This window comes from Trachemys scripta, chromosome 3 (assembly GCF_013100865.1).
Source record: "Trachemys scripta elegans isolate TJP31775 chromosome 3, CAS_Tse_1.0, whole genome shotgun sequence".
Lineage (NCBI taxonomy): Eukaryota > Metazoa > Chordata > Testudines > Emydidae > Trachemys > Trachemys scripta.
Window position 1 is genome coordinate 113070789 of NC_048300.1, and position 23485 is coordinate 113094273.

Genomic DNA, 23485 nt, shown 5'->3' on the forward strand with positions numbered 1-23485 from the left:
GTTTGCCGACTGGACTTTTACATTCAGAGCCTGTGACCTGTCCATGACTTATTATGTACCCCTAACTAAAACTTGGGCTGGAGACCAGAGGTGCTTGGGGGGAGGGAGCAGGGAGAGAAACTGTCTGGGACTCCCGCGGGTGCTGGCCCAGAACCCCCACTGGTGATTGGGGGGGGGGCGCGGCATTGGCGGGCTGGCAGGGTCTCCCTACCCAGCTCCGCATGTCCTTGCAGCTCCCAGCTAAAACAAACAATCACACTGTTAAACAATAGAAAACCATTTATTTAAATATTTTTCGGTATTTTCTACATTTTCAAATATTTTTATTTCAATTACAACACAGAATATAAAGTGTACAGTGCTAACTTTATATTTATTTTTTTAAATATTTGCTTTGTAAAACAAAAAACAGTATTTTTCAATTCACCTAATACAAGTATTGTAGTGCAATCTCTATCATGAAAGTTAAACTTACAAATTAGAATTATGTACAAAAAATAACTGCATTCAAAAATAAAACAATGTAAAACTAGATCCTAGAAGGTCCCCTCAGTCCTACTTCTTGTACAGCCAATCACTCAAACAAGTTTGTTTACATTTTCAGGAAATAATGCTGCCCACTTCTTGTTTACAATGTCATCTGAAAGTGAGAATGGGGGTGTAGCAAGTTATTTACGTGCCAGATAAAGATTCACATGTCCCTTCATGCTTCAACCACGATTCCAGAGGACGTGTGTCCATGCTGATGACGGGTTCAGCTAGATAACAATCCAAAACAGTGCAGACCGACCCATGTTCATCTTCATCATCTGACTCAGATGCCAGCAGCAAAAGGTTGAGTTTCCTTTTTGGTGGTGCGGGTTCTGTAGTTTCCACATCAGTGTCCCTCTCAGATTTTGGAAGGCACTTCAGATTCTTAAGCCTTGGGTAGCTGTAGCGATCTTTAGAAATTTCACATTGGTACCTTCTTTGCATTTTGTCAAATCGGAAGTGAAAGTGTTCTTAAAATAAAGAACATGTGCTGGGTCACCATCCGAGACTACTATAACATGAAATATATGTAAAACAGGAAACATACAATTCTACCCCAAGGAGTTCAGTCATAGATTTAATTAAAAGCATTATTTTTTGAACGAGCGTCGTCAACATGGAAGCATGTCCTCTGGAATGGTGGCCAAAGCATGAAGAGGTATACAAATGTTTAGCCTATCTGACATGTAAATACCTTGCAATGCCAGCTACAAAAGTAGAATGTGAATGCCTGTTATCACTTTCAGGTGACGTAAATAAGAGGAGGGCAGCATTATCTCCCATAAACGTAAACAAACTTGTTTCTCTTAGTGATTGGCTGAACAAGAAGTAGGACTGGGTGGACTTGAAGGCTCTAAAGTTTAACACAGTTTTGTTTTTTAATGCAGTTATGTAACAAAAAAAATCTACATATGTAAATTGCACTTTCACGATAAATAGATTATACTACAGTACTTGTATGAGGTGAACTGAAAAATACTATTTCTTTTATCATTTTTACAGTACAAATATTTGTAATAAAAAATATAAATGAGCACTGTACATTCTGTATTCTGTGTTGTAATTGAAATCCATATATTTAAAAATGTAGAAAAATATTTAATACATCCCAATTGGTATTCTACTGTTTAACAGTGTGATTAAAACGGCGATTAATCGCGATTAATTTTTTTAACTATTAAATAACTACTAGAGATCAAAAGAGATGCTAATGTTAGTGTTTTCACTATATATATATATCCTCCATGTAAGAGCTATAGTATTACATTGCATATACCCCTGTAATTACATTTACATTATGTATACTCCAGTAATTAGCTAACCCTAGATTAAAGTGTGTGTTAATATAAAAATGTATTCAGGTGTTCAATTAATAAGCACTAGTGAAATATCCTATTGTTTGCTATTACATACATGCAAATGTTTGTATAACTAACTAAATTACTCAGAGATCGTGTGAAATGCTAATGAAGTACTTAAGGATGGTAACAGGAAATGCTAATTTCAAACTAAGGGTACGTCTATACTTACCTCTGGGTTCGGCGGTAAGCAATCGATCTTCTAGGATCGATTTATCGCGTCTTGTCTAGACGCGATAAATCGATCCCGGAAGTGCTCGCCGTCGACGCCGGTACTCCTGCTCTGAGAGAGGAGTACACAGAGTCGACAGGGGAGCCTGCCTGCCACGTGTGGACCTTTGGTAAGTACCTTTAAGTTCGAACTAAGGTACTTCGACTTCAGCTACGTTATTCATGCAGCTGAAGTTGCATATCTTAGTTCGAACTGGGGGGTTAGTGTGGACCAGCCCTAAGTGGCCATGGAGTGAATAAAAGCCCTTGTCAGATTGTTATCTGTAAAAAGCAGCTGTAAAATTGATTTCAAGAAATGATCCTTTATCTCTGGACTGTTTGGATTCTAACAGGGTAGAATAACTGAAGATGACAGATCCCCAGAATTATTCTGGGCAGCCTTGAAAAGACTTTTGGGAAACTGGCAAAAAACTCTCTGCTATCTTTCTGGATTTATGAACTTTGACTCACCTGTTATTCTATCTCACCTGCTTTAACCTCTCAATAACTCATTCTTAAAAAAAAAAAAAAAAAAAAAAAAACTAATATACCTATAGTTAGTTTACTATAGAATTGGCTGCCAGCAGTGTCTTTGGCGTAAGATCTGACATACCAACTAATTTGGGGTAAGTGACTGATCCTTTGTAATTGGGTAACCTGATGAGGTGTGATTTTTGGTTTATGTAACTATTATCACTAAGTCCAGCTTGTCTGGGTGGCAAGGCTAGAGAGCCTAAGGGGACTGTCTGTGCCTCCATGGTAAGAAGGGTATAGTGATCCAGGAGTGCATATTTGTAGATTGGTGAAATCTAATTATAGAACATACCACCAGTTTGGAAAGTCTGCCCTTGTTTTCTGACAGTCTGTCCTGAGATAGTCACTCTCAGTGATGAGCCACTCCAGAGAGGTGTCACTCACTGACATTAATAGGTGGCAGGTTTAAATAAAACATAAGGAAGAACTTCTTCACACAACGCACAATCAAGCTGTGGAACTTGTTGCCAGGGGATGTTGTGAAGGCCAAAAGCATAACTGGGTTCAAAAAAGAATTAGATAAGTTCATGGACGACAGGTCCACTAATGGCTATCAGGAAAGATGGTCAGGGATGCAACACCATACTCTGGATGTCCCCAAGCCTCAGACTGCTAGAAGCTGTGACTCTAGATGACAGGGGATGGATCACTCGATAACTGCCCCGTTAATTCCCTCTGCAGTATCTGGCACTGGCCACTGTCTGAAGACAGGATACTGGGTTCGATGGACCATTTGTCTGACCCAGTATAGCCAGTCTTATTTTCTTAATTCCAAACAGAGCTATCCAAATCACTTTTGCCAATAATTTTTAGAGTGTAAATATCAGGTATTAAGAACTATAGTATTCCCACTCATGGTTGCTAGGGGTTTAGTAATTCTAATCTATTTTAATCTCTGTAGAAATTAACAGAAGCACCAATGACTAGTCTATTTAGAGTGAAAAGCTTTACTATTGCTCAACAAGTAGCTGAAACTTCTGAACTGTTTAAACCGTAGTATCCAAATTCCAGCATGATACTAGGGGTCTCAGAAAAACTTCAGAAGGGTGTTCCAAGTCAAACTTTTTTTTTTTTTTTTTTTTTTAAATCATCAGTAGAGCACATCTTTCTGGGAATTTAACAGTGGGGGAGTGAAATAAAAAAATTAAATAAATCACGTTCAAATAACTGGTAGGACTGTACCACAAAAATTTTGTTCTGTCTCCCAAACTGGAGCACCAGAATCACTACCTACAATATAAAACTTCATAACACTAATTTTCAAATCTTTTATTTTGAAGGGAAAGTCTGATTACAGTTTTAAAATACTTAAGATGAATAATCATCAAGTTGTTTAATTGCCACTCCCAGACAACTGCTCAACCACCAACTCACATGGCTGATAAACTGTGTACATTTTATTTCGGTAAAAATTCTATTTCCATTTAAACTCTCCTTCCCAAACATGAGAAATATTTAAAATTAAATCTGATCTTTTTGCAAATCAGAACTTTTATACACTGCAGCAGTCTCACAATCAAGCCCCAGTGACACATGCAAAGAGTAGACTTTGAACACCAATGTCTTTCTTACTATATCTGCAACTTCAAACAGATCAAATTCATTGCCCTTAGTGCTATTTGTGACTACTAATGCAAGTTAACAGTTCTCTCAAAGTAATATTTACCTCTTTAAGGCAGACAGCCTGGATTCAATGGTCTCGTGTTTAATTTGCACCTTCTGAGCACTGCTTATGATTTTAGACAGGTCTTCCTGACGGATTTTATTTTCTTCGGGTCTTGAAGAGGAAACCTTTAAAAGTAAAATAACCCCCTGATGCAATATGAAATTCTGAATGCTAAATGTGATTTCTCTCCTACTACTCAAAAGAAATTGGTATTTATAAAACAGGCTGAATAACCAGCACTAGAAATCATTCTCTTTTATTTATCCTGCAATGTCATCATATATATTTTAATAATTTCTACATCACTGGGCATGTTGAAAATTAAAATTGTAAAATTACTATATATCTACAGTATTCTCCGTTTTATCATACCTGACTTGTATTTAAAAAAAGTCAAAGGTTTATAAACACACAGTTCTATTCTACTCTATAGAGGTTCTTACATAGCACCTTCCAGTATCATATTAAGTGACATACATAACATCCTCTCCCCAGGGGAAGCGCTGCATAGTTTTTTAAAAAGTTAAGTAAACTGTGCTATATATTTATATTAGTGAATGCAAGATCAAAATAGTACGATTTGTAGTTGGAACAAAACAAAACAAAAAAAAAAGGCACCTGTTTTATAAAAAATTAAGAATACGTTTGTTTTGTAATTTTCTCACCCCTTCGGTGGGCTGCTGATTTATTATAATGAATAATAGTTAAGGATAAACAAAGAGTGAATGACATATAAAAAAATAAATAAAAACAAAAAGGGAGATTACTTGGAAGTGCAATTCATTTCATTTTCTCTTTAAAAGTAAAATCCAAAATTCCTTTATGACAGCAGGCCTCTGTGTCAACAGTAGCCAGTTTTGCCTGACTGACATGCCCACCCCATCTGTTCACAAGATTAACCAAAAGCAGTCAATGCTCCATGTGTTTTGTACGACCTTTCACTCACCTTCCTTTTAATATGCTCCAACAAGTCATCACGGCCCTGCTTAAAGTATGGGTGCTGGAACTCCACAGGACCATCCCGTTCCAATTTGACAATGCCAGAGTCAACATGGACTACTTTACGGAAGCCATCTGAAAAACAGTTTAACCATGAAGAAAAACACAACACTACAGAATTCAGAACTTTACTGCCGCAACCCCCAAACCCATTTTTAAGGGTTGGGTGAAAAAAAAAAAAAAAATAGGATATTCTTAAATAGTTTTTAAGAAAGATAGCTATGCTAAAAAACTTACACATATTTAGCTGTCTCACAAAGCTCGCCATGTTGTTGTGCTTGAAGTACTTAGGAAGAATCTCTTTTGCAAATCTTTGTTCATCCAACACCAGGAAACTCTGGCCATTCTAAAACGAAGAGCACATCTTGTATTTAATTTTTAAAAATCTGTTTTTATAAAGGGGCACGATACATAACATCTTATGAGAGGATATCCTTTTCCTCACATGACTCTACGAACTTTACTATGCAAACTGCTGCATCATGAGTAAGGCTAAGATTTTGTCACGGATATTTTTAATAAAAGTCAGACAGATCACAGGCAAAATAGAAACATTAATGGAAGCCGTGACCTGTCCCTAACTTTTACGTAAAATATCCCTGACAAAATGGGGATCTGTGAATCCCCACACTACTTCAAGTGGGGCAACTGCAGAGACTAGGAGCTGCATGTTGCAGCCGGGGGTGCGGGGTACCCCTGCAGCCTGCAGTTCCTGGCATCCCCCGCTGCTCACAGGGGCTGAGAGCTCCGGGGGTTCCTGCTGTCTATGGGGGCCAGGAGCTTGGGTTCCTCCACAGCAGCTTGGAGCTGCACACCACCTGTAGCAGCCCAAAGCAGTAGGGCGCTCTGGAGTTGGTCCTGGCAGAGGTGGCAGGGATACCCACAGCTTCCTGCCCTAGCGGTGGGGAACTCTGCAGCTCCCGACCACCGTAGGCTGAAGTCACGGAGGCCGCTGGAAGTCACGGATTCCAGGACTGCCCACCATCCGTGCCTAAATCAGAGCCTTAATCATGACTGCCTCTATGTATATGGATTCACCACTGCTGATAGGACACCACTGAAGGACAATGGGGAATACTTAAGATTAATGATAGTACTTAGACCATACAAGTTATGCTTAAAAAAAAAAAGCAGCTACATATATTTGGAAAATCAGTTCAATCTTACCCCTCTGGAGGGAATGGGGGAAGATAGGAACAGGACAAAAGAGGCCACGGAAACAGGCGAGGTTTAAATAGTAAACCACAGAAACAGAGGGAGCCAGACAGGAAAAGGTGGAAAGAGAAAAGTCACACAAAACTGGAGAAGTGACTGCATGAGGGAGAGACCGATCAGCATGTAACAGCCTGCCTGAGGCAGGGAACACCCTGCTTGCCTAGACAGCAATAGTTCCCCAAAAAAGAGCGAGCTAGCAAGACGCACTGTGTTAAGGATGTTTGTTGTTTTCTATTTAATTTGTACTCTCTCATGCTTCATATGATTAAATATAAACTGCAAAAATTACTCCTGACGGAATTCTGCACCAAAAAAAGTTAAAAATTCTGTGCACAATATTTAAAAATTCTGCATATTTTCTTTGTCAAAACAATAATATAATCACCCCAGTTTCAGGTTTTTTGGTAATTTATTTCAAGATACCCATCAGCATGTATGTCTGTAACAATACAGACAAAAAGAAAGATTCAGGAAATGTTTTTTTTTTGGCAAACGGATTCCTTACAAGGCATGTTAGTACAGAGCTCTAAGTAATTCATTTAAAATACGATACAAAAATATATTTCCTGCACCCCTCAGAAGCAGTGCAAAAGGCCTGGGGGAGTCAGGGGTAATGGAAGAGCTGAGGGAGAGGGAAGTAATCTGGAGGGTGGTTGGAAGTAGTATGGAACAGGGTGGGTTGGGGGGGGGGGAGGGAGAAGAGAGATTGTTAGGGAGTCTCCCCCATGCAGACCTTGGTTGACCCCTAATCTCTCCCATTCAGCTAGGCACATCTGCCTCTGTCCCTGTGTGGCCCTGCAGCCCCACCTCTAGCTCCTGAGCCCACATCCCAGTTTGTCCCCTCCACTAGCCCCTCTGAACCCCAGTCTGAGACACCCCCCCGCCCCAAGCAACCCCACGTGCCCTGCTCGGTCAGTCCGGTGCTGCCTCTCCTGGCCCTGCTGTGAGGAACACAGCCTCCCCAGCTAGCTGCCCTCTTTTCTGGTCCAACAGGAGCTCCTGGTCGGGGAAAGGTGTAACTGCAGCACCTCTCCAGCAGAATCTATATTCTGCAGAGAAAAAACAATCTGCAGGGGCCCTGAATTCTGCATGTGCACAGAATTGCCCCATGAGTAAAAAAAATGTGTTAGACTTGGGCGAAGTGCCCGAGTGCAATAACTGCATCACAATCACGGTATGCATCCACAGAGAGAGAGACAGAAATGGTTACCAGAAGCTTTCACTCCTCTGGCGTGGAGTTCTGGAAGAGGTTGTGTTTAGGTACAGGATTACCACTGAACCCAAGGGGACTAGACAGCTGGCAGTGGGTTCCAGTTCTCAGAAGGAATTGTTGGAGTGCAGGTTTGCCAATGGACTCTGAGATTGGGGCAGTGGCTAGACATCATTAAGGCTCTGGAGGTTAAAACACTTGGTGATCCATGGACACAGAGGCTTGGATTTCCTTTACAGCAGGCCAATGGGTGGCCAGCAACATGTGCCCAGCTGGATCTCTGACACCTGCTGAATATGAATAGAATCTAAAGTGATAACTTCCTGAGTGCACAGACAGTTATCTCCATTGTTTCTGCTGTTGCTCATAGCTTCCTCAAGCACAGGAGAACAAATTATCATGATTTATCAGTTGCATTGCTCCAATATGGTTCAGTGTAACTGTATAGAATCCTGTCAGTTTCATTTGCTGCTTGGGAAAGGTCTGGGAAGGAGTGAAGTCTTAGGGACCCTCTTCCTCATAGCAGCCAAGAGGTTCTGGATGGAAAGAAAAGAGACCGAGAACTCTTTCTCCCCTCTAGTAGCTAGAAAAGGGTAGGAATTTCAAGTTTATCAAATACCAGTTAGCCAGAGACTAATGTACAAGATGAAGCTGTTAAGTCCAGGAACAGCAGTTTGGTAGCAATCTCTGCACTCATCATTTCCATGCAGCTGGGTGTGAGGGAGGCTAGTTTTCTCACCAGTACACTGATCCTGAACTTTGATGAAGACTTTGCTGTCACTGTCAGACCTTGTCTATAGTAGAGCATTCAGCTGTTTGTGCTTCAAATAACCGTATTGCACCAAGTGACGCACAATGACTGAATACATCCCAACCAATTACCTTGGTTGGTTTATTTTGCCCTTGCATACATCAGGCTTGCCCTCAATTTAAGATGCGGGCTGTCATCTTTGACAGATGTCATTGATGAAAGCTCCAGATGACAAGCCTCCACTTCTCAACACAAAAATCTCTGCAGCCAGGGTCCGTCCTAGCTTAATAGGGAGAATTGAGAGACCATTAGGAATATCATTTACCATATGTGGTTCCTCAGAATGGGATTTACAATTGACAAATCATGAGAGGTTCCCCATCTAAGAAGTCACAGAGCTCAAATTTGGGGGCACGGCTGAGGGGCAGGGGACACTTTGCAAGGGTATGGCAGAAGGCAAAGCACAGCGTCATCACTGGCAGTGGACCTGAGGAACAGACCATGAGAAGAGACACTCGGGGCAGGAGGGAGCTTGGCTGAAAGGGACAGAGAAAGGACTCTTAGCTGGTGTAACTAAGGAGGTTCACTACCTGAGAGAGCTGTTAAAGATTACACTGACTAACAGGAAAGGTGTCTATGGTGGCACTCAATCTGAGAGTCAGCTGATTGAACCACAATTCAGATCTGCCTCTACAAATTCCAGGGTTACTTCCACCACTAGTTGCTCCTCTGCATCATTTAAAGAGCTTTTTATTTGGATGAAAAGCACACTTGAAATGATGGGAACAATTAGTGCTTAGACAGGTAAATTTCTCCTGTGTAGAAAAGGCCTTCTTTAGTACCCAGTTGTTAGGTTTCTGAGAAATTTTCCAAATCCCATTGAACCCACTGTACCTCAAAAGAAAAGTGATGTAAATATCAAAGCCTGAAACACAGTATACCAGATTTTATTCTCTACAGATCAATATCCCTACACCATATCAATGAAAATAGTCGGAACCAGAGTTTAACACAAGTGCAACAATGTTGTTCTTCCATTGTTACAATAAGGGGAACAGGTATCTGTTGAAATTCACAACTATTAGTGCTGTAAAACGTGACATTAAATCAAAGGTCTGACTACTTATATCCCAATGCCTTTTTGATCAAATTCCAAATCTGATCATTAGTTTCTGCTTCGACAAACTGCCCTAAACAGTTACAAATGAACAAATTATTCTTCACTTCCAGGAAAAAATAACTAATGCAGTGTTATCTTACACCAGCTATTGTGTATCCATTTAAGAGACGGAAGTATTGTATGTAATGTTTTAGGGATGAGTTGTACCACATTTGGAATCCTCCTAGATAAAACATCCATTATGAATGTAAAGTGTCACAACAGTATTTCTGTTAAGAATAGAGGTCCCTAAGGTAAATTAAAACTAAACAACACTGAGTGGTCAGTTAAAGCATTTAGAGAGAGTTTTCATTCTCAAATAAGGGAAACTAATATTAAACAAAAAACAAATTAACCAAAAAAAAAATTAATTCACACCAGGTGGGATCTCCAACTCCTGTTTCTCCTACTGGAAGTTCTGGTGGAGACGATCGGTGATTCATATAATACCACAGCAAACTATATACTAAAAATCAACATTGTTTAAAGATGTTTCTGACACAGTACAAGTGCCTACAGCGCTCTATTGTGAATAGGACTTGTATCTCAGTGGGAAATGACACCGTAATACTTCAGAGAGGGCCCATATAACTAGGACTAGCTCGATCAGCTTCCCTTTCAAAAAGCACTGGAAAGTTTGAGGCCTGGTCTACACTACATGGTTAGGTCGATGCAAGGCAGCTTACATCAACCTAGTTGTGCATGTGTCTATGCTCAAATTGCTCTCCCACCACTGTAAATTCCCCATTACGCCGACATAGTAACACCACCTCCCTGTACACCTCCATGTACAGACATGATTGATATACTTAGGTTGGTGGGAATGCAGACTCTGCATTACTTATTTCAACCTTAACTGTCCTCCAACAACTGTCCCACAACTGACCTCTCTGGACACCATTTTTAATTCCTCCGGCCAGGGGTTACAGAGACCAAAAGCCCCCCTTCTAAAGCCCTGCAAATTTTTGAAATTCCTTTTCCTGATTGCCCAGCAGCTCTCCATAGTTAAGTGCAACTGCCCAGCTGAACACGCCAGCTGCATGCTCCAGACACACTTCCACCTGGAGAAGACAGGAAATATTGGCTCTCCTGGGCCTGTGGAAAGAAAAGGCTGTGCAGGCACAGCTCCAATCCAGCCTTAGAAATTTCAACATGTACAAGCAGATTGTTCAGGGGATGCAGAAGGGCTACAAGAACAAGCAGCAGTGTCACTGCTCCTTGCTTTTCATGCGGCAGGCATAGCAGACAGCCAGGGAGGGCAACAAATGATCCAGTGCCAAGCTGCAAACCTGCCACTTTTGCGAAGAGTGGCATGCCATAATCAGCACAGATGCTCCCCCTCAAAAAAATCCAACCCCAGCAGAACTGAGTATACCTCTGAGAAGCCCAAGTCACAAGCCGCAGCTGTGAACAGCAAGGAGGTGGTATATGGGGAACAGGTGACTGAGGGACCCAGCTGTGCAGCAAGCTAGGACCGGTTTTTGACTTCACCACAAGCCCGATGCAGGGGAAGGAACTTCAGGTAAATGTGTAGATACATTTTCAATTTCAGGGATGGCACTCCCCAAAGTAGCAGGACATAATCTTTTGATTTTCCATTAATTTATTCATGCTACGAGAGCTAGTGCTACAACCAAGAGCTAGAGCTGCTATCTACTTTTCATTCCCCTCTAGACAGGGAGGGGGGATGCTGAGCAATTTATGTAGTGTAAAAATATCATTAGGAAGGCCAAAAAATTTGAAAAAACAGCTAGGCAAAGACTCAAAAATTAATAGCATTTTTTTTTTTTAAAGTACTTCAGAAGTAGGAAGCCTGCTAAACAACCAGTGGGGCCACTGGACGATCAAGATGCTAAAGGAACACTCAAGGATGGTAAGGCCATTGCGGGGAAACTAAATGAATTCTTTGCCTCTATCTTCCTGGCTGAGGATGTGAGGGAGATTCCCAAACCTGAGCCATTTGTCACCTAAAAAAAATCTGAGGACTTGTCTTAGATTGAGGTGTCATTACTGGAGGTTTTGGGTGAATACGATCTGTTCCAAAGAGTTCTGTAGGAACTCATATGTGAAATTGCAGAACTACTAACTGTAGTTTGTAACCAATCATTCAAACTGGCTTCTGTACCAGATGACTGGAGGATAGCCAACGTGAGGCCAATTTTTAAAGAGGGCTCCAGAGGTGATCCCAGCAATTACAGGCCATTAAGCCTGACTTCAGTACTGGGCAAACTGGCTGAAACTAAAATAAAGGACAGAATTGTCAGTCACATAGATGAACATAATTTGTTGGGGACTAGACAAGGGAAATAATGCCTCACCAATCTGCTAGAATTCTTTGAGGGGGTCAACAAGCATGTGGACAAGGGGGAATCCAGTGGATGTAGTGTACTTAGATTTTCAGAAAGCCTTTGACAAGGCCCCTCACCAAAGGCTCTTAGGCAAAGTAAGATGTCACAGGAAAAGAAGGAAGGTCCTCTCATGGATCAGTACCTGGTTAAAAGAGAGGAAACAAAGGGTAGGAATAAATGCTCAATTTTCAGAATGGAGAGAGGTAAATAGTGGTGTCCCCCAGAGGTCGGTACTACTCAACATTTTCATAAATGATCTGGAAAAAAGGGGTAAACAGTGAGGTAGTTATGTCATCTGCAAATTTTGCTTTCTTGAGTAGTTTTAAGTTCAAAGTAGACTGTGAAGAGCTACAAAAGGATCTCTCAGAACTGGGTGACTGGGCAACAAAATGGCAGATAAAATTCAATGTTGATAAATGCAAAGTAATGCACATTGGAAAACAATCCCAACTATACATACAAAATGATGGGGTCTAAATTAGCTGTTATAACTCAAGAAAAGATCTTGGAGTCATTGAGTCTAGCTCTCTGAAAACATCCACTCAATGCACAGCAGCAGTCAAAAAAGCTTACAATATTGGGGATCATTAAGAAAGGGAGAGACAGAAAATATATTGCCTACATAGAAATCCATGGTACGCCCGCCCCATCTCAAAAAAAGATATTTGGAATTGGAAAAGGTTCAGAAAAGGGCAAAAAAACCTATCAGGGGTATGGAATGGCTTCCTTAGGAGAAGAGACTAATAAGACTGGGAATTTTCAGCTTGGAAAAGAGATTACTAAGGTGTGTGTGTGTGGGGGGGGGGGGGGGGGAAATATGATCGAGGTCTATAAAATCATGACTGGGGTGGCATTATTAAGTGCCATTGCCCTATACTACTGGAATCATGCAACCAAGCAATTCCCTTATTTCCCTTCTCCCAGTGGGCCATACTCACCACAGCTGGGGCAGTGACTGATGCTCCCCATCTATTTTAAACACTACATTCTCACTTCTGCTTGAGATTGCTTGTGGACAGCAAGGGGAGTAACTTAAGATTCTGAAGTCTTGCTTTCTGTAGTGAAATGGTACCTGTGTGTGTTTTACGTTCAGCTGCTGCCATTGGAGCATTCGGGGTCTGCCCCTCCATACCCACAGAACACCCGAGCCAGACAAAGAGAAAAAAGAAGACTACTTGGAATAATATGTTTCAGGAGATCCTGCAAGCCAGCGCTGCATAGGACCATGAGCACAGGGTCTGAAGGAGGAACACTGCAGACAGACTGGAGAAGGAAAGAGCAGAGAGGAGAAAGGCCCAGGAGTCCAAGCAGGAAAAGGAGAGGGAGATGCACCAGGATATAATGGGGCTTCTCAGGCAATCAGCACAGATGCTGCAGTCTGGTAGACCTGCAGGTTCAATAATCCTGAGCTTACCTTCCTCTGCAGACCACTGAGAACTCAATATCAGAACCTCCCTACACTGCCTGCCCACCATGCATCATTCCATGTGGCTGCAGTACCCCTACTACTCCACCCTCGGGGATGTTACAGACAATCTCAGTTTGACCCACACAGACTTGTGAAAGCCATGGTTGATGTATGCATAGCTGAAATGGACATGAAAATGCTTTCCCCTTCATAATTTCTGTTCTTAATGTATTAAGTTTTTAACATACTGTATTTATTTTAAAATTGCACAGGGTTTTTTTTTGCACTGATCATTACAGAATAAAAAATTAATTATTTCCAAACAATATCAGAGGGGTAGCCGTGTTAATCTGGATCTGTAAAATGCAACAGAGTCCTGTGGCACCTTATAGACTATAGATGTATTGGAGCATAAGCTTTCGTGGATGAATACCCACTTCGTCTCACATGCATCTGACGAAGTGGGTATTCACCCACGAAAGCTTATGCTCCAATACATCTATTAGTCTATAAGATGTCACAGGACTCTTTGTTGCTTTTAGAACTGCTGAGCACTCCACAGCTTATGTTTTGAACTAATAAATTCTATTGTTTGGAAAAAAGCAACCAATTACCTGTTACTGCACAATGTCATACAACTCATAGGATCATTCACAAACAACCTGAACAGGTGCACTGTCGATGTTATATTCCTTCACAGTAACCACCACAGGACTCCTCTCAGGCCACAAAAGAGCAGGGCCAGGTAGAGCATACAACACCCCACACTATTCTTGCTCACTCTTAAAATGGTTTTTCAAAGCCTCCCTGAGCTCTTCTAATAGCCCTTGTATCTGGATGTTCAAATTCAGCAGATAGCTGTTCCATCTTGGCAGAAACTCCCTCCTCTGCCCCTTGCTTCACATACATTATGCAGGACATAGCAAGCAACAATAACCCCATTTGGATGTTTTTCTCATTGAGGTCCAATCTTGTAAGTAAGCAATATCAGCGACCTTTCAAATGACCAAAAGCACATTCAACTGTCATTCTACACCCACTGAGCTGATAGTTGAATCATTCCCTGATGCTATCAGCTTCATGAGCCAAGGGGGTAAAGGGTAAGCTGGGTCTCTCAGGATCACTATTGACATTTTAACATTCCCAACAGTAATCTGGCGGTCAGGAAAGGAAGTCTATACTTGTAGCTTTTTGTAACAGTCCTGTGTTCTTAAAGCTGTAAGCGTCAGGCACCTTACCTGAGCAGCCCACACTGATGTCAGTGAAGAGGTCCCCTGCGATCCATCAGTGGTTGCATAATCATAGAAAAGTAGCCCTTTCTATTGAAGTACTCTGTGGCAAGGTGGTCTGGTGTCAAAATAGGGATATGCATCCCATCTATCACTCCACTGCAGTTCAAGAACCCCACTGCTACAAATCCATCTCTATGTCCTGCACATTGCCACTTACAGTCCTGCTTAGCAGGAAGTGATTAATTACCCTACAGACTTACATCACAACGGCTCCTGCGGTGCATTTCCTAACACCAAACTGATTTCTGACTGACTGGTGGCAATCTGGCATTGCAAGTGTCTATAGTATGATAGCCATTTGCTTCTCCACTGTCAAAGCAGCGCTCATTTTCGTGTCCCACTGCTGCAGCACTGGGGCGAGCTTGGCATACAGATCCAGGAATGTGGCCCTGAGAAACCAAAAGTTCTGCAGCCACTGATAGTCATCCCAAACCTGCATTACCACATGATCCCACCAGTCAGTGCTTGTTTCTCAGGGCGAGAAACAGTGCTCCACCACCTGCAGCTGCTAAGTGAATGTCACCAACAACCTTGAACTGGCTCTCGCTATCTCCCACAACAATCTATCCTTCAAGGGAATCATCATGTTCCTCACTGATTTGGTTCTTGTGGCTCTGCAGAGACTCCAGGATTGTGTGCCGTGTGCTTGCAATCCTCATGACAACAGTGCAGAGCTGTGCAGGCTCCACGATTCTGTCAGAGATGATGAACAAGGAGAAGGGACACACTGGTTTGTGGGATTTTGAAAAAAAGGTACAAAAAACTGTGGGACACACAACATTATGCAATGGAGACAGCTAAAAACTGGGAAGTTATAAATTAATAAATAAATAAGTTAATGGAGATATCCCATCTCCTAAAACGGAAGGGATCTTGAAAGGTCATTGAGTCCAGCCCCCTGCCTTCACTAGCAGGACCAAGTACTGATTTTGCCCCAGATCCCTAAGTGGCCCCCTCAAGGATTGAACTCACAACCCTGGGTTTAGCAGGCCAATGCTCAAATCACTGAGCTATCCCTCCCCCCATGCCAGTCACCCCTGCACAACTTGTTTCGTCCCCATCATGCATTGCCAAAACTTCCCAAAAGATGCACGCTGGATGGTGGCTAATTGCACAATGGTATACCTACCCAGGGTGCACCGCACTCCGCATCGATACAAGCACTCTCATGAGTATGTGCACTGTCAACACAAGGAGCAAAGTATGCATGTGCACAAGCCACATACTAACTGCGGCGGCTGTATGATGATATAACTTAAGTTTACAATGCAGGGGTGACCTAAGTTAAAATATTTGCTTAACAGTTGGCTTAACAGAAAATTACAGAACAGAAACATTTAAATTTTAAATGCAGAGAGCCTGCCCTCAGTTGCATCATAAACTAGTAAATATGACCATGGACAAGTCAATTGGGTTCTAATCTTCCAGAGTGCTTCAACTTACTTAAATAAGACAACAAAACAAACTCATTTATAAGAATGGCATCTTAACCTCTGTGACTGTTATCCCCTCTTTAAAACTGACATTTACCTATCTTTGTAAACTGCTTTAAACTCTATAGATTGAAAATGCTATGTAAATGCAAAACATTACTTAACTTTATGATCCACAGTAGAAAGAAATTTAGTGAAGCACAATATAGTTGTCGCCCCATTCCTCTAGCAGAGGAGAAATGCTTGTCATAGTTACATTAGAGCATAAGAAAATAAGCATTGGTCTGATCCAGTATAGCCATTCTTGGTCTAGCCCGGTAGTATCCTGTCTTCCAACTGGGTCCAGTGCCAGATGCTTCAGAGGGAATGGACAGAACAAGGCAATTTATCAGGTCATCCATCCTGTCATTCAGTCCCAGCTTCTGGCAGTCAAAGATTTAGGGACACACAGAGCATGGGGTTGTGTCCTCTGTTTGACCATCACGGTCAACAGACATTGATGGACCTATCCTCCATGAACTTATCTAATTCTTTTTTGAACTCAGTTATACCTTTGGCCTTCACAACATCCCCTGGCAATGAGTTCCACAGCTTGACTGTGTGTTGTGTGAAATAGAACTTAGTAGTTTTAATCTTGCTGCCTATTACAGGTCTGTCTCATCTTACGCTGAAGTTACGTTCTGCGGTCAGCGCGTAAAGCGAAAACCGCATATAGTCAAAATTACATTGAGTGTAATGGCAGGCGGAATCACCCGCACGGCAGGAACAGTATTTAAATTATTTTTCTTTTTTGTTTGTTTTTGTCAACAGGGTAAAGCTGAATTCGCACATATTAAATGCGCGTAAAGTGTGACAGACCTGTAATTTTACTGGGTGGCCCCTGGTTCTTGTTAATTACCTCTTCACATAATACACTTCCCCATCGTTTTCTCAATACCACTCACAATTTCATAGACCTCTATCATAACCCGCCTTAGTCATCTCTTTTCTAAGCTGAACAGTCCCAGTCATTTTAAATCTCTTCTCACAGGGAAGCTGTTCCATACCCCAACTCATTTTTGTTGCCTCTCTCTGTACCTTTTCCAATTCTAATATACTTTTTTGAGGTTAGGTGACCAGTACTCACAATATTCAAGGTGTGGGAGTACCACAAATTTATTTAGTGGTATTATATTTTCTGTCCTATCTATTGCTCTCCTAATAGTTCCTAGCACTATTAGCTTTTCCAACTGCTGCTGCACATTAAGCAGATGTCTTTAGAGAACTATCCATGATAACTCCAAAATCTCTTTGAGCGGTTGCTAACCAGTAGCGAGTATTTTTAAACAGCATTTCTTGCTTTCTCTGTCATCACTAGTTTGCTCATGCTATAAGTTCACCTGTCCCAAATTGTTCCTACTGAAAACAAACCATCTCCTAAAAAAAAAAATCCATATGGTAATGTTAGAAGAGCTGGTCCAATGAGTCTTAGGCCTTGGCTACACCTGCGAGTTACAGCGCTGTAACGCCGCCCCCAGCACTGTAACTCACTCCCCGTCCACACTGGCAAGGCATTTGCAGCGCTGTATCTCTGTGGTTGCAGCGCAGCATGTACTCCACCTCTCCGAGAGGAATAGAGTGTATTGCGCTGCTGCTGCAGCACTGCGGCGCCAGCGTGGCCGCCCAATGCACTGGGAATGGCCTCCAGAATTATTCGGCAGTATCCCACAATGCTTCTTCTAGCCACTCTGGTCATCAGTTCAAACTCTACTGCCCGGGCCTCAGGTATCCAACCATGTGACCCACCCTTTACATTCCCCAGGAATTTTAAAAATCCCCTTCCTGTTTGCTCAGCCTGGCGTGGAGTGCTATCAGCGAATCTTTCCGGGTGACCCATGCCTCCACGTGCCAAGCGAGCCCCAGCATGGAGCAATGGCGAGTTGCTGGACCTTATCAGTGTTTGGGGGGAGGAAGCTGTACAGTCCCAGCTGCGCTCCAGCCGTAGAAATTACGATACCTTCGGGAAGGTATCAAAGGACATGATGGAAAGGGGCCATGACCGGGATGCTCTGCAGTGCAGGATTAAAGTGAAGGAGCTGCGGAGTGCCTACCACAAAGCCCGCGACACAAATGGCTGCTCGGGTGCTCCCCCCACGACCTGCCGATTCTACAAAGAGTTGGATGGGATACTTGGGGTTAACCCCACCTCCACTCTGAGCACCACCATGGACACTTCAGAGCAAGTGCGGGGGGGGGGGGGGGGGAAGGGGGGGGGGAAGAAAACGGGAGTGATGATGGTGGGCCGGATGGAGACACCCCAGAATCCCTGGAGCCATGCAGCCAGGAGCACTTCTTGAGCCAGGAGGAAGGTAGCCAGTCGCAGCGGCCGGTACTTGGTGGAGAACAAACAGAAGAGCAAGTTCCTGGTAAGCGGGTTTTCTTTTCCCTCCCCCGGGAAGGAATTTTTCAGTGCGGGCTCTTTGGGAGAGGAGGGTTAGGCATGCATGCCTAGATGCAGAATAGTGCATTGATGTGGTTTATCACATTGCAGTAATCAGCCTCGGTAATCTCCTCGAATGTCTCATCCAGAATGCGTGCAAAGCGCTTGCGCAGGTTTATCGGGAGAGCCACCGTGGTCCTTGTCCCAGCCAGGCTAATGTGTCCGCACCACTGTGCCGCAAGGGGTGGGGGGGGGGGGAAACCATTGCTGCACACAGGCAAGCTGCATATGGGCCAGGGCGGAAGCCGCATTGCAGTAGAAGACCCTCCCTTGCTTCCCAGGTCACCCTCAGCAGCGAGATATCGTCCAGGACAAACTCCCGTGGAAAATGTTGGGACAGTGTTCAGTGTAGGTGTCCCCTGAAGCTGTTGGCTCTCTCCAAGGCACAGAAACCCAGAGGACAGTGCAGCCCTGAAAGAATCAGTCCCTCTTACTCACCATTTTGAGGCTCCCATGGGATGTGTGTGCTCTGTTTCGGACGAGAAAATTATGCTATTGTGTAGACCCTGTGTGTTTTCTACTCCTTAAACGCGGGGGGAATCATTACTCTGTCTGGTATAAACAATGCTACCTCTGTTAAATGTTGCATTTTGCCTATACAGCTGCATCAACCTTGAGACCTCAGCCGTCCCTCTTATCGACTGCAAAGACTCAGGAAAAGACCACGAAAAAACAAAGAAGACATGCTGCAAGAAGTGATGCAGCAATCTATTAAAGAGAATGAGAAAGCACAGGACTGGAGGGAGAGAGAAAGCAGGATCCGCCAGGAAAATGCATCGCACCGGCGGCAAAGCACCGCGCACCGGCATCAAAGCACTGATCGGCTCATAAGTATCCTGGAGCGCCAAGCAGACGCTATCCAGAAGCTCGTAGCCATGCAGAAAGAGGAGCAGTACCGCAAACCCCACAGCCCTTGTCCCAAAACTCTTTCTGTTGTGCCCCACTGTCACCTCCAACCCACTTTCCCCAACTTCCGTGTTCTTCACTCCACCCGCTGCCTCCAATATCAGTATCTTCACCACGCAGCCCTGAAAAGCTCGACCCTTACCCTCTGCACTCAACCCCCATCACCATGCAGTATAGCTATCCTGAAGTGCAGCACTCACTGCACAGACAGGACATACACAAAACTGTGATTGTACTGTTCCCCACTCCACCCCCTTGTTTCTTTTCAATATTTCTTTTTTCTTTTCAATAAATGGATTTTTTTGGCTTTGAAAACATTCTTTATTATTGCATAAAGTAAAAGACTCCTTAGCCCAAGAAATAAACAGGCACTGCAAGTCTGCTTAGCAAACACTGATTCCTAAAGATTGGAACTACTGCACTTCACTCCCATGCAGGGCACCAGATATCACTGCTGGTTTTCAGCCTCAAATTGCTCCCTCAAGGCATCCCTAATCCTTGCAGCCCCGTGCTGGGCCCCTGTAATAGCCCTGCTCTCTGGCTGTGCAAATTCAGTCTCCAGGTGTTGAACCTCAGAGGTCCATGCCTGAGTGAAGCTTTCATCCTTCCCTTCCCAAATATTATGGAGGGCACAGCACGCAGATATAACCGCGGGGATGCTGTTTTCGGCCAAGTCCAGCTTCCCATACAGAGATCGCCAGCGGGCCTTTAAATGGCCAAAGGCACACGCCACAGTCATTCGGCAGCTCACACATTCACAGCTCAGCCTGTAGTTGAACCGTTCCTTGCTGCTGTCAAGGCTCCCTGTGTAGGGTTTCATGAGCCACGGCATTAACGGGTAAGCGGGATCTCCAAGGATCACAATGGGCATTTCAACTTCCCCTACCGTGATCTTCCACTCTGGGAAAAGAGTCCTGGCCTGCATCTTCCTGAACAGCGAAGTGTTCCGAAAGATGCGTGCATCATGCACCTTTCCGGGCCAGCCTGTGTTAATGTCAATAAAACGCCCACGGTGATCCACAAGCGCTTGGAGAATCATAGAGAAATACCCCTTCCGATTAACGTACTCAGATCTTAGGTGGGGTGGTGCCAGAATAGGAATGTGTGTCCCACCTATCACCCCTCCACACAGTTAGGGAACCCCATTTGTGCAAAGCCATCCACTATGTCCTACAAGTTACCCAGAGTCATAGTTCTGAGTAGGATGCGATTAATGACCTTGCAAACTTGCATCAACAATTCCAACGGTCGACTTTCCCACTCCAAACTGGTTTGCGACCGACCGGAAGCTGTCTGGAGTTGCCAGCTTCCAGATTGCAATAGCCACCCGCTTCTCCACTGGCAGGGCAGCTCTCAATCTCGTGTCCTTGCGCCGCAGGGTGGGGGCAAGGGCCTCACACAGTCCCATGAAAGTGGCTTTTCTCATCCGAAAGTTCTGCAACCACTGCTCATCATCCCAGGCTTCCATGACGATGTGATCCCACTACTCGGTGCTTGTTTCCCGAGCCCAAAAACGGCGTTCCATGGTGCTGAGCATGTCCATGAATGCCACAAGCAATTTCGTGTCGTACGCGTTACACGGCTCGATAGCATTGTCGGACTCCTCACTCTCACTATTACTTTGGATCTTAAGGAATAGTTCGACAGCCAAACGGGACGTGCTGGCGAGATAAGTCAGCATATGCCTCATCAGTTCGGGCTCCATTTCCTGCAGACATCGCGCTGCACAGAAACTGTTGAAAGATGGCGCCAAAGGTGGACGGAAACAAAGGATTTCTGGGATGAGAAGCGATGCATCACGGGGCGTTGGGACAGGACCCAGCATGCCCTGTACCTACGCCCCCTTCCCACAACCCACGGCTCCAGGATGGGAAGAGGTGCTCTGTGGGATAGCTGCCCATAATGCACCGCTCCCAACAGCGCTGCAATTGCTGCAAATGTGGCCACGACAGTGCACTGGGCAGCTGTCAGTGTGGACAGACTGCAGCACTTTCCCTACTCAGCTGCACGAAGTCAGGTTTAACTCACAGCGCTGTACATCTGCAAGTGTAGCCAAGGCCTTAGTGGTAGGACTGGCAAAATGTAAAAGAACTTGAGAATAAAAGTGCTTACTAGTCCCTTAACACTCCTTTAACTCAGGGGTTCTCAAACTTAATTGCACTGTGACCCGCTTCTGACAACAAAAATTACTACACAACGCGGGAGGGATACTGCCGCTTAAGGTTGGCGGGTTGTCTGTGGGCGAAGACTGGCCTGCCTCCCAAGGTCTGTGAAAGTGAGGGATCATTGTCCAGGATGGGTTGTAGATCACTAATGATGCATTGGAGAGGTTTAAGCTGAGGACTGTAGGTGATGGCCAGTGGAGTTCTGTTGGTTTCTTTTTTGGGCCTGTCTTGTAGCAGGAGGCTTCTGGGTACACGTCTGGCTCTGTTGATTTGTTTCTTTATTTTCTCGTAGTTTTGAGAATGCTTGGTGAAGATCTTGTAGGTGTTGGTCTCTGTCTGAGGAGTTGGAGCAGAGGAGGTTGTATCTCGCCAATCTTAAGCATATTCTCACCAGCAACCACACAACGCACCATAACAACTCTAACTCAGGAACCAACCCAGGCAACAAACCTCGATGCCAACTCTGCCCACATATCTACACCAGCAACACCATCACAGGACCTAACCAGATCAGCTACATCATCACCGGCATGTCCACCAATGTTATATATGCCATCATGTGCCTGCAATGCCCCTCTGCTATGTACATTGGCCAAACTGGACAGTCACTACGCAAGAGGATAAATGGACACAAGTCAGATATCAGGAATGGCAATATACAAAAACCTGTAGGAGAACACTTCAACCTCCCTGGCCACACTATAGCAGATGTAAAGGTAGCCATCTTACAGCAAAAAAATTTCAGGACCAGACTCCAAAAGAAAACTGCTGAGCTTCAGTTCATTTGCAAATTTGACACCATCAGATCAGGATTAAACAAAGACTGTGAATGGCTATCCAACTACAGAAGCAGTTTCTCCTCCCTTGGTGTTCACACCTCAACTGCTAGCAGAGCACCTCACCCCCCCTTATTGAACTAACCTTGTCATCTCCATACTGATTTATACCTGCCTCTGGAAATTTCCATTACTTGCATCTGAAGAAGTGGGCATTCACCCACGAAAGCCTATGCTCCAATACTTGTGTTAGTCTTAAAGGTGCCACAGGACCCTCTATTACTTTTTAGAGTTGACTATTATGTTTTACATGTGGAAGAGATAGGACAACTAATTCCTACATCCTTATCAAGCTAAGGAGAAAAACATTTTATAAGACTAGATATTCAGTAAGTTTGCATAGGCAACCTCTCCTCCTGTGGTCCTACCCTTGCAACTGGAAACAACGATGTGAATAAGCATCATCATATAGTAAAACTAAAACGGCTATGGAGCAGGGACACGGAGAGAGAAAGACAGAAACCTGGAAACTCTAAGTTCCAGCTGAAAGTCTCTCACTAAAACATTTTAAGAAACCAAATCACCTTCAGACTCCAGTTGTGCCCCACCACCACCACCACCTATCCACCCCAAAACAAGGCCACACAATCTCCTCTAAAAGCCACCCCTGAAAGCGGGAACCTGCTGATCTGGGGTAAGCAGCCCTTTCGTCTACAGCCCCGCACCCCCCACCAAAACTTTAGCCTGTGGGGTGCGGGCAGGAGACTGAACCCGCTGCGGAGCGGGACTCTCCAACGCACACGCGGTGTAAATCTGCTCCCTGAACAAGGCCAGGTCGGTGCCCAAAACCAAGAACCCCCGCCCGTCCCCCGCCGAGCGGCGGCAGCTCGGGGCCAGGGCCGGGGAGGGGGAGCGGACACGCACGAGGAGTTTCTGGGTCACCGACAGGAAAGGAAGGGACCTGGCTTGAAGGAAGTTCCGGGTTTGTCCCTCCCCCCGCGAGCGGGCAAGGCGCTGCGGGCCCCTCTGTGCTCGGGGGGGGGGG

The 23485-nt window shown here is 44.2% G+C and overlaps 1 protein-coding gene across 5 annotated transcripts in view; it reads right to left on the reverse strand.

The window, feature by feature from the left end:
• The window catches only part of HSF2 (heat shock transcription factor 2), a 38973-nt gene that overhangs the window by 14932 nt on the left and 556 nt on the right, over nt 1-23485 (reverse strand). For 3 of the 5 annotated variants that reach the window (XM_034765764.1, XM_034765763.1, XM_034765762.1), the window contains exons 2-4: nt 5536-5644; nt 5246-5373; nt 4300-4424 (exon numbers count right to left, since the gene is read on the reverse strand). In XM_034765764.1, coding sequence (XP_034621655.1) covers nt 4300-4424; nt 5246-5373; nt 5536-5644 — 362 coding nt within the window. Of the gene's footprint in view, nt 1-4299; nt 4425-5245; nt 5374-5535; nt 5645-8605; nt 9141-14881; nt 15077-23485 lie in introns of those variants that run through there. The other 2 variants (XM_034765766.1, XM_034765765.1) reach the window with 2 other exon arrangements.